Raw genomic sequence first — 11,279 nt, 5'->3', positions numbered from 1 at the left:
CTTCTCATTATTAAAATACTCGCTGATGGGCACAGAGTCCATGGCAGCCAGGGACTGTTTGGGCCCTTCATACAATTGAGATATCATATTTACCGTCCTCAGGAGTCTGTCAGATCCTTCTCTTGTTCCCCCTTCACAAGAAAAAATTAATGAAAAAGGGGAGGAGAGACAGCGAGGTGAGATCTGAAGGGTTCCCATCTGGCACAGGCAGAAATTGCTGCTGTTTTCTCCATTTGTTGCATCTCCGAACGTCTCCAGTGTGGACGACCCAAGGAGGCTCACAGCAGACATGCTTCACAGGGAGCCTCCTCCTTTTCTTTCAAGCCATCAGTTCAAAACATATACATATATATATATATATGTGTGTGTGTGTGTGTGTGTGTGTGTGTGTGTATATATGGATATATAAAGGTGTACATAGGCTTTGCACTGCCGCCAGTAGGAGCCTAAGGAAGTTTTCCTATCCCCCAGCTGGATGAACACCGGCGGCTGTGTCTGTCAGGGCTGGGCTTTTGTCTGGCAGCATGTCAGCAAGTTCAGGGTCGACACTGGAGACTTTCAAGAGAACAAAGGGGTTGGGGGGAGGTGAGACAGCATTGCTGCTCCAGCGACTCCATGGCTGGGGAGAGTTTTGGGGGTGGCTTTCCGTCTTTTTGTTTCTTGTGGAGGGTTTTCCCAGCTGGATACATAGGATACACGTGGCCAGAGGATCAGGGGGTTCCAGTCCTCCTCGGGGAGAAACAGAGTTGCTATATGTCCCACCAAGGATGCCTTGTGTCCCCCTGGGGACAGCCCGGCCAGTAGAAGGTGTCGGTGCCACCAGTGGGTGCCAGACTTATTCACAAGCAGAGGCGACAGTGGTGACACTGGTGATTTTGGTGGAGTCGTCAGACCAAGGCTGGAGATTCTGGAGGGCAAAGAGAGAGGAGTTGTGGACACAGATGGGGTCGGCTTGGATGGGCTGGTTGATGGTTTTTTGGAAGGCCTCCTGCTGCAACTGCATGAGGATGCGGTTTGCTTGCTGCCGCTCAGCCTCGCGCTCCTCCGCTGTCTGCCTCCTGGGAGAGAGGGAGCCATTAGGGGGGCTGGGGAGCAAAGGAAGGAGATCTCCAGAGAGATTAGGTTGGGCTGGCTGCTCATGATGTGGGAGGGCAGGGGTAGGAAAAGAGGGTGCCTTGCCATCCCCTACCCAAATGGCCAGCAAATCCCATAAACTGGGGGCTGGGTCTATCTGTCTTAATTGGCTTCAGCAAAAATTACTCTGATCAAAGAGACCTGGGAGCAGCCCACAGCTCTGGATTGCTCTCTGCCCACAGGAAAAAACAAGCAGAGACAAAACACCCAAAATGTCACACAACAGCACTGCAGAAGTTGTGATCCCCTGAAAACATGCTCTGGTCTAACAGCAAGAGCCAAACATGCAAAGCCCCAGGAAGAAGCACGGAGCAGGATGGGGTGAGACAGTGACTGGCAGTGCCACACAGCTGGAAGATGGGCAGCGTGACCCTGGACATCCCTTTCCAGGATCCAGGTTTGCCATCTTGCCTGCCATGCCATGCTGACCAGCTGTTGAAAGCTTGGATGAAGGCAAAAACATTCCCGTGGCAGGGAGCAAAATTTCATCTAAACACTAGAAACACATGTTTCAGCAGTAGGAACAAATCAAAGCACGGAATATACTATCTGGAAAGAGTGAATGACAATGTTTTCAGAACAGTTTGGACATGTGTCTGCCTAGTATGACAGCAGCAGAAGTGATCCCCAAGGAGAGGGTGTAAGGGGCTCAGGAGGGGCTCTTTTCACTGTTGATCAGGCCCTGGATCTGGGCTGCCTGGGGCAGAGAATGGGATAGCTAGAAATAGCCTGAATCCTCTTATATCCTCTATGGAAACCCCCCTCCTGCCTGCTTGAATGGCAGGTCAGTCTAAAATCTGCAACTTGCGTTCACCTCTACTTCAACTGGCACCTCTACCGATGCTGCTGGGAAAACCTGGGAGCAACTCACAGTGCTGGTCCCAGGGTGATTCCCAAGCCATCCCCTCCATCTCTCATACCCCCAGGCTCAGCTGACATCGTCTCAGTAGCTTCAGTGGGCCAGTGACACACGAAATGGCAGCTTTTTAATTTAGCAACTCTGAGGGATGTGAGATGTCTCATCCTCTTTGGCCATGGGAATTGGAAGCGGCAGCTCTGATCTCTACAGTGACATCTCAGAGCACAGGGCAGGGGGTCCCTGGCTCCCAATGGGGATGTAGGCTGGAGCCTGGATGCTGGCAATGGGCCTCTGGGCACCCAATCCTCCAGACATGTGGCCAGTGCCCCCTCCTGGGAGCAGATAGTTCAGGGCTCAGTCCCTGCTCTAATCACTGTGTCAACATCTCACATCAGACATCCCAGGAAGAACAGGCTCAGAGCTACACCAGCCGAGGGAGCAGCTTGGTCTCTGCCTCAATAAATATTTAATGACTCCCTGCACAATGAGGAGATGCTCCAGGAGGAGAGAGAGAGCCCCAAGATCAGGAGCACCATGGCTCTGAGCACCTTGCTTCCAAGTACTTTCCTGCTGCAAGCGGCCAGTCTAGTCATGGATTCACATCAGAATGGGATTTCCAGGTTCATACCTGCCTGTAAAGAGCTGTGTCTAATGCAAGAGCCCAAATCTGAGGAGGGCATCACACAGACACGTCGCTCCAGCAGAGACAACCAGGCAAGGAGCAGGGGCAAGACTCTTCCACACAATCTGCATTCAAGAAGTTAAATTGCTCAGAGGACCCATAGCAACTCTCTTTTCTTGGATACTTCCCACTGCCTAATTCAGGCCGAGCCTACAGTGGCTCCTTCCAGCTCCCAGTGCTCCAGGAACCACTCAGAGCCCACTGCCCAGTGCAGGGGCCTGAGGCAGCAAGTTGGGTGTCCTATCAGCCAGGGGCACCCTCATCTCCATCGCAACACCCAGCAGACACAAGCAGAACTTACATGTCTGTGTCCCTCTGGCTCGGGCTAGAAATTCTCCCATGTCTAATATTACAGCTGAGGTCTGGCTGCAGCCTTTCCCTTAGGCAGAAGCAGGATTTTGTTTCTCTTTACCCAGCTATTTTTTGTAAAACACGTGAATAGGTTTGTATCCTCTGCACCTCTGCCAAAAGAAGCTGAATTTAGCCAACAGACGTAAAGGGTATTGACAGATGGATTTGCCTCACTTCCTTAGGAAACCTGGTTAGAAGACACAGCTGACCCCATTTTGCAGGCCACAGCAGGACTGTTCCTCCTCCAGGATTCTGTTTCTGGCTAATAGAGATCACTCCAGCTAGCGACTTCCTAACAGTTGGGGAATTGCTCTACCATGGATTCTCTAGGGGACAACTCACTAGGATTGAGGATTCCCACACCTCCTTGGTTTCAGGTTCCTTGACCCCCATTTTTTACCCAACCCCAGCATACTCAGGTAGTCCTAATAGTCCAATTACTGTCCTATTAACCCTTGGAAAGACTCTGGGGAAGCCCTTTCCCCCCATTTTGAAGAAGCTGCCTACCCGTCTGCCCTCCAGCACCCAGTGCTCAGCACCCACCTTCTCTGCTCTCTGAGGAATCACCCCCTTGCCCATCACTTTCCGCCCCCGCGGGAGGCCTGTCCCAAGCCCAGGGCGGGGTATGTTCTCAGGGCTGGGATGTTTCCCTCGGGAACATCCCGGGAACGTGCAGCTTGGGAGGGGCAGGGTCACTGCGATGGAGCCCTGGAGGCTCCGTGTGAGCCCAGCCTTCTCTTCCTCTCCGGCTTTACCGGCACGCCCGGCAGCAGAACAAAAAGAAGGTTCTTGGGCAAGGAGGCACCGCGAAGCCCGCGGGAACAAAAATCTCCGCGCTGCGCAGAGCCCGGCACCCCGACAGCGCCGGGCCGGGGGCTCCCGCACGCTGCTGCCGACAGAGGCTTGGAAACCTCCTCACCCTCTGGTGACACTGACTGCACCCACTGCACGCGTGTGTGCACGCACACGTTCATTTCATCCCTGTGGCATTCCGGCGCGCGTTTTTGCACGCAGGTCCGGTGTGCACACACCATGTAATACACGGACCCGCACCACACCCACTCGCGGGGCTGTGTTTTGCACGCACGCACACACACTGCGTACCGGCACACCCGGGCACGCACGGCCTTCACACTGACCGTGCAGTCACACACGCGTGTCCTGCTTGCTACACACGCCCGCAGGTGTGCACACAGCGCATGCAGGCACACACACACACCGCTGTGCCTGCAACACACGGTCACATTCGCACACACGCGAGGCTTGCACGCCTCTGCCCTGCCATCAATGCTCCTGGCAGAGCTGCTGGCAGCCAGGTCTGTCCGCCCCAGGGCCGCCCCATCCCGGTCCACCGAGACCCCCCGGTGCGCCTCACCTCCACTTGGTGCGCCGGTTCTGGAACCAGGTCTTCACTTGGGCGTCTGTCATCTTGAGGGCCTTGGCCAGGGCAGCGCGCTCGGCCGAGGCCAGGTATTTCTGCCGATGGAAGCGCTTCTCCAGCTCGCAAATCTGCAGGCGGGTGAAGGAGGTGCGCGGCTTCTTCTTCTTGGGGGGCGTGCGGTTCTGGTAGGGGTGACCTATACGGCGTGTTACAGTGAAGGGTGAGAGGGCCACTGGGGGGGACACGGAAGGAGGGGGGATGAGAAGCAAAGAAGCAAGCAGCGACACATCAGCAGAGGGGCTCCGGCTCCCGGCCGCTGGGCTGGGGACCACCCCCCAGCGCTCCGAAGCCGCGGCTTCCCCGTCGACACCCACACACGAGCTGCGAAAACTCGGCGGCGGCCCCGCGTACACGGAAGGCCCGGCGGCCTTTCCTGGGTGCTGCGGGCACCGCCGGGCACCGCTCGGCTCCGGCGGAGGGGAAAGTGGCCGCTTGCCCGGCCGAGTGCCTGCCGGGGAACTGGGGGTCGGCAGCGGCAGCCGGTCCTGGCGCTGGGCCGGGGCTCCGCGATCCGTGCCAAGCGGGCTCGGGATAATTTCGTTTAGGCGCGGCGCTAACCCCATCGGCCCCAGCCCCAGTGCCTCGTACACGGGAAGTCCCGGACTGGAAACCGGAGTTACAATTTGTTATTCCGTTTGTTTGTTCTTTTTTGTTGTTGTTGTTGTCGTTTTGTTTTAAATATATATATGGCTTTGTTCTTGTTGTTTTGGGGTTTGTTTGTTCGTTTGTTTGTTTCCAACCCCACAAAAATAATTAATGAAAAGTCAAATTGTGTCTAAGCCTGTAACAAACTGAGTGAAATCCAGTCAGGTGCTTGCCAGGGGAACAGCCAGTTCGTCCGCCCGCGGCCGTGCCCGAATTCAGCGCCATCGGGGCGAAATTAAACGGGAACTTTCAAAAATCGGGCCTCGGTTTCCGCCCTCGGGGAGAGGCACTAATTTTTCCCTGTCGTAATTTCGTTCCTTTTGTTTGTTTGAGTCTTTTTTATTTATTTCTTTTCGTTGATCGAATTTTTGCTTTGTTAGTGCCGAAAGACGAGCCCAGCTATAGCTGGAAACGGTGGCGAGGCCGGGAAGCGGCTCTAGCCCGAGCCCCGCTCTGCTTGGGTCTGCAAAAAGTCCCTTTTGATGGGGAAAAAGGCTTGACCCGAAATGCGCAGCCGGGGAAAGCCAGTCCGGTTAAGGAAGGCGACGGGACGGCCTTCCCGGGCAGGCCAGGGCCGCGGCCGCCTGTCTGCCTCCCCGCCGGCGGGCTGTGCTTCCCAAATAACTCTCGGTTTTGAAGGAAAGTTTCCCCGGGCGTTGGCTCGGGCGGCAGGGACGGGGCAGCCGTGTCCGCGGCTCGCTGGAGGTCGTGTGCGGAATATACCAGCCCTTTTCCTCCTTGCCCGCCTTTGCCGACCCGTACCGCGGGAAGAAAATATACGTAAAAAGCCTACACCAAACTAACTAATTAATTAATTAATTAAAAGGAACTAAAACAACAACAACAAAAGCCCCCACATACACGAACGATCAAACCAACCAAAATATCAAAACCAACAAACAAAACAACTCATTTAGAGGGGGCTGAATACATCTCATTTCCCACTCTGTCTTGCTTCTGGCCTCCTCCCGGACCATCTTCCCAGGACCATCCCGACTGCTTTCTCCATCCGGCCGGAGAGCTCTCCGGCTGGATCCTGCCTGCCCCTGTGGGCACTGGTTGCCGCGCCGAGGCCGGGTGGCGGGGGAGGAAGCGGGGCAGCGGGAGCAGAGAGAGAAGGAGGGTCCCGGTAGCTCAACTCACCTGTGAACCTGTCTTTTGTGTACCGCCTGTTGCTCTCCATCCAGGGGAAGGTGAGCCCCGTGAGGCTGTTCATGCCGTTCACTGCCGGCACGGCGGCGGAGAGGGGCTGGTGGACGCCGCCGGCCACGGGGCGATGGGCCGGGACGCGGATCACCCCGCCGGCCGAGCTCAAGGTGTTGCCGTTCATGCTCACCGCCATGTTCACGTTGTAGGAGCCGGGCAGGCCGCCCATGCTGCAGGAGGTGCCGGTGTAGGCGCCGGCCGCGCCGCCGCTCGCCCCGTAGCCACCCGTGACCGTGTTATAGGCGCTGCCCACGATGCAGCCCAGCCCGTAGTCCGCCGAGTCCTGCAGCCGCGGGTGCGACACCATGCAGCTGCCCGGCTCCGACGTGTTGAGGATCTGGTCGATGCCGAAGCTGATGGGCTCGGCTTGCCCTTGGTGCAGGTGGTGAGCCCCGAGGTGCTCCATGCCGCCGCTCGGGCACCGGGGCCGGAGCTCCGGCCCGGGCAGGGCAGCACAGCCCCACACCGCCCCGAAACCGGCAACGGGGCCGCACACCGCCGGGGCACGCCGGCTACGCGCTCAGTCCCATAGCACGGTGGCAGAGCACCCCAAGAAACGCCAGCAGAGCCACGCAAGGCCGGGACACGGCAGCCACACGCTCAGCACGAAAGCGCAGCAGCACAGCCATGCGCAGCCCAGGTACAAGAGTGAAACACCCCCGCAGCCCGGGGGCGACAGCCGTGCCCGGCGAGGCACAGGACACAGACACGGGAGACACAGCCGCGCCGAACACACTCAACAGATTCCAGGAGCGGAGACACGCCGCAGCCACGCACACTGGTCCCGCTCCGATGAGACCCAGCTCCCCCAGGTACCAAGAGGCGTCAGGAGCCTCTCACCCCGGACACACAGACGTACGCACGGACACACAAACACACACACACAAGGGTGCCCCGGGGACCCCTGGCCGCGACGGGCGGTGGGGAGCCGGGAGCCCCGCGGAGCGGAGCGCGGCGGATTGTGAGTGCGATCGCCCGCCGCCCCGCTTGCCCATCAATCACCCTACCCAGGGCCTACTGCTGCAGGCCCTCACTCTCCATTGGTTGGATGCTGAAAGCAGCCCAGTGAATGACAGCAGAGAAGAGCACACAAGAGGAGTTTCTTCTTCCCCAGCTCCCTCTCGCACCCCCACCCCACCGCAAAAAAAAAAAAAAAAAAAAAAAAAAAAAAAAAAAAAAAAAAAAAAAAAAAAAAAAAAAAAATCACCGCCCGTCTCGGCCTTATAAAGTGAGCTCTGGGTGAGGGCAGGGCACTGGGGGGTGAAATAGTGGCTAATACCGGGCGGCAGAGCGGGGACGTTTGGTCCTGGAGTTTGTGGCCGCGGACTGCTGGGAAGGGAGATCTTGGCTGCCAGCCCCCGCCGGAGAATCAAGCCTAGCTTGCCATCGCCAGGGGCTGCCGCTGATCCCAAGCAAGGGCTGAAGCCGGAGGATCCCCTTCTGGTGGGGTCCCAGACACGCCGTGCCCCTTTGTTCCGGAAGGGTATTCTCAATTTCAAAATTCAGCACCTTTCAAAAAGCCGCGGAGGGGGCGGCTCTTCCACCGCCAGATCCCAGAGCAGGGAGACGGGGATGTTGAGAAGGGCACCCCACCAGCGCCCGGACCTGTGGAAGGGGTGTGATGAGAGGAGGCGAGGGGCTCTGAAACACACCCCCCGGAGAACCGGGGCGGGGCTCATTCCCCCGGGACGATGGCAGGCCCCAGCTGCACCCCACGGGGCAGCGGACACCGCTGACGGGGCACCCGCCACTGCTGGCCCCGCCATCTGCTGCCTCCGTCCCCTCCCGCCCCTGCCCGCGGGGAGATGGGCGTTTTCGTTTAAAAAAAAAAAAAATTTAAAAGCTTAAAAGAACATGAAAATGAAAGTCACTATTGCAATTTCTGTGAAACTTGTGGCTCTGACCCGTCGGTGCCTGCACCGCACAGCCGGGCCGGGCGCAGAGCCGCCGATGGGACCGGGCATTGCCGTCTCCTTGAATCCGGCCTCCCACTGCTTCCTACCGGCACTGCTCAGTGAGACCCAGCGCTCCCGGCCGCGGCGCCAGGGTTTTGCCCGGTAGTTTGTGCTCTGCCCGCCTTATCCTTCCAGCAGCTGGCTGGGACCGGCCGTCCAGGAGCCCTCCTCCCCGGCTGGGGCAAAGGCTGCCCTTCACGTCTTTAGCGTGCTCACAAGGGGTTTAGTAGGTTTAGTGCCCACAAGGGACCGTGGGGACTCCCATGGGACAGCCTGCTCCGGGGTATCGCCCATACGAAACAAACGGCACTCGACGGGAAAGTCGCATCTGTGCACTCAGGTAGACCTCCTCACTCGTCACCAGCTGTGTCATCCCATCCTCATCCTCACACTCCCAGTGTTGCACACAAGCTCACAAATAGCCTTATGAGCTCACAGGCATCCATGCTCACAGTCCCACACATTCTCTCGCACACACACCATTTGTGCTCTTATTCAAACATCCCCACACGCTCACAGACAGTTACAACCTCCTGCACACACACAAGTTCTGACACACGTTCTCATTTACACCTGCACAACCGTGTGTATTCACACCCACAGCCACTCCCACAACAGGCAGAAACACATAAAACCAGTTCCCGTGTCTTCAGACACCCTCAGACATGCACACACTGACACATCAGTGCTTGTGGGTTCCTGCCACCCTCACCCAAGCCACAACCCTGCTGTGATACCCCAAGACCCGTCACTATCACCACACCCACCACCACAGCCCCACACGGGAAGGCTGTGGAGACCGCGGGCGGCAGGAGGAACCCAGAGCCGCCCCTCGGCCCCATGCCCGGCCGGTGCCCAGCCAGCCTGCCCCCACCACCACCCAGCCCTGCCTGCCCGCTGGGGTCGGGTTTCCCCCCCCCCTCCCAGTACCTGCCTCAGTTCTTGACTTCTGAACTCTTCAGGGAACTCGCTGGCGCCAGCTCCATCAACCAAAGTCCTTGTGGTTAGGAGGAGCTGGGAGAGGAGGGAGGGAGTGAGGGCTGGGGCCAGCCGGGGCCGGGAGGCTGCCCTCGGGCAGGGGGCCTTCTTGTCCCACAGGACTGCAGCTGCCTTTCCCCTTCTTCAGGATATGGCTGAGCTTCTTCTTCTGCCCCTTGTCATACAGGAGATGTGGGGCAGAGCCTGCTCACCTGCCCTGATCATGTCAGGTTGTCTCCACAGGGCAGCAATAAAACATTCCATGCCAGTCGTGCACAGTGCCAGAGTCCGCTGCCAGTGAGCTCTGACATCCAGAGGGACCCAGATCTGCTGCCAAGTCCTGAGACCCAGGAGATATCCCCCCTCCAGAAAATAACACAGCTGCCTGGTGCCTCTTGCACATCCCAAAGGCCCCAGCTGATGCCAGGGAAAGCCTTGGCCTCCCCCGTGCCAGGGATCCCCCAGGCCAAGCAGATGCTGAAGGCCCCAGAGGGACTGGCCTCAAGAAATCATAAGGTCAACACCTTGACACCTTGGTTAGTGAGGGTCACACCCCCCAACTGCTGAGCCCAAGGCAGAGGCTTTGGGGTGATAAAGCTTGCCAGGAGACAGATTACAGGCAAATCAGGATTCTTTCTGTCTTTCACCCAGTGAGGACAAAAGAGAAGAGCAGGCAGGGCTAGGTCCTGACAGGGATTCAAAATTTCTGGAAATCAATGGGAATTATTGATGAGTTTGGGGATGATGCACAGCCCCAGGATTTATTCTCTGCGCAAAACAGACTTCACTTGCATCCTTGAGAAAGCCACAGCTCCTGGCCCTAGAAGTTTGGGCACTGCACATCTAAACTCCAGGACAACACCCAGTTCAGATGTTCCAGTAAAAATTGCTCCTGGCCTCAGTTTCCCCTTAGACTGTCCAGGCCTGTGGCTTGAGCAGTACTGTAGAGCACAAGGCTCTGGAAATGCCCTGTCAGTTAATATGTGGGGTTTGCCTCCCTAATTCTGAGGCTAAAGAGGCAGGGCTGCAAGCTCACACACTAAGATTCGTCAGGGTCAGCCTTGGTGCTTTTAGGTTCACATCCCAACAGGAGAGTCTATAAGAACCAGCACCCACTTTGAGGTGCATCCAATGATCCTACAAATGGATTCCTGGAGTGGGGGCCAAAGGCACCCCAGCCCAGCTGTCTCTGCCTGGATTCACAATCAGTATGTTTCTATTTGCTGAGAGATGGATTTGTTACTCTTTGCTAGGACTTGAAATGCCAGGCCCTACAAAAATAATTCAGATATCACACTCTAGGCAGAGCCCAGAGAGACAGACATGCACAAGTGTTTGCCCGAACTGCTGCTTTAGCTCTTAGTTCTTCTGTACAGAGAAATCCTGTTTCATGGAGAACACCAATAAGGTGGCTCAGACCTCTTTGGAGCTAAACAAAAACCTCCAATGCAGGAGCTGACATGTGCACTAAATTGCTGCAAAATTAATCCATTAAGGAAGCCCGATGTCCTTGGTCTCCACTTCTCCAGAGCATCTCACCTCCTTCAAGTATCCACAGCCACTATACATATTCCTGCAAGCCCTGAAACTTTTGTTCCCCTTCACCTACCCCAAACAGCTGCTGGGACAAGTTCATTTCCATAAAGGTGTTTTAATCCTCCCCCGGATGAGGGCCCAGTATATCCACACTAGGAAATGACAACTGAGATGAGGGCTCTTCCTGATGCATAAGGCTCTCCCTCCCCACGAAGTGCCCAGGGATCCTTTCTCAGGTTCTCTCATTGATCGTGTGCATCTGCCTCCTGCTAGCAGAGAGGAGCAGCCCAGCCAGAGCCTGACCTCCACCCTCCACTCCCCTTTTCTTCTGCCTTCCTGGCTGGCCGGGGCTCCTCTTGGCCCCTGAGCTCCTTTGCAGCTCGGGGCTCCCAGGAGTTTGGCATCGCAAGCTGCCTCTCTGTCTCGCAGCTGCTGGCCAGGACACCGCTGCGAAATACAAACCCTCCTGAGGGGACCGTGGACAAAAGTGGT

At 57.0% G+C, this 11,279-nt stretch overlaps 1 protein-coding gene across 1 annotated transcript; it reads right to left on the bottom strand.

Annotated features, from left to right (window-relative positions):
- Positions 1-456: 456 nt before the first annotated feature.
- On the bottom strand, positions 457-6,771 carry TLX1 (T cell leukemia homeobox 1). Its single transcript, XM_066324478.1, has 3 exons — positions 6,256-6,771; positions 4,402-4,603; positions 457-1,058 (listed from the first exon to the last, which is right to left on the bottom strand). The coding sequence occupies exons 1-3, from the start codon at positions 6,722-6,724 to the stop codon at positions 836-838; spliced, it is 894 nt and encodes a 297-aa protein (XP_066180575.1). The 5' UTR covers positions 6,725-6,771; the 3' UTR covers positions 457-835.
- Positions 6,772-11,279: the final 4,508 nt, after the last annotated feature.

Source organism: Sylvia atricapilla, chromosome 8, assembly GCF_009819655.1.
Source record: "Sylvia atricapilla isolate bSylAtr1 chromosome 8, bSylAtr1.pri, whole genome shotgun sequence".
In the NCBI taxonomy this organism is placed as follows: domain Eukaryota; kingdom Metazoa; phylum Chordata; class Aves; order Passeriformes; family Sylviidae; genus Sylvia; species Sylvia atricapilla.
Note: the sequence above shows the minus strand (reverse complement) of the source record. Positions and strands in the feature narration are given on the sequence as shown.

What these genes read in the sequence shown, in the direction of transcription:
- TLX1 (XM_066324478.1), bottom strand. Translation starts at nt 6,724, where the DNA reads ATGGAGCACCTCGGGGCTCACCACCTGCACCAAGGGCAAGCCGAGCCC. An exon ending in CACAAAAGACAGGTTCACAG is followed by an intron (nt 4,604 to 6,255) that starts GTGAGTTGAGCT and finishes CACGCCGTATAG; the next exon opens with GTCACCCCTACCAGAACCGC. An exon ending in AACCGGCGCACCAAGTGGAG is followed by an intron (nt 1,059 to 4,401) that starts GTGAGGCGCACC and finishes CCTCTCTCCCAG; the next exon opens with GAGGCAGACAGCGGAGGAGC.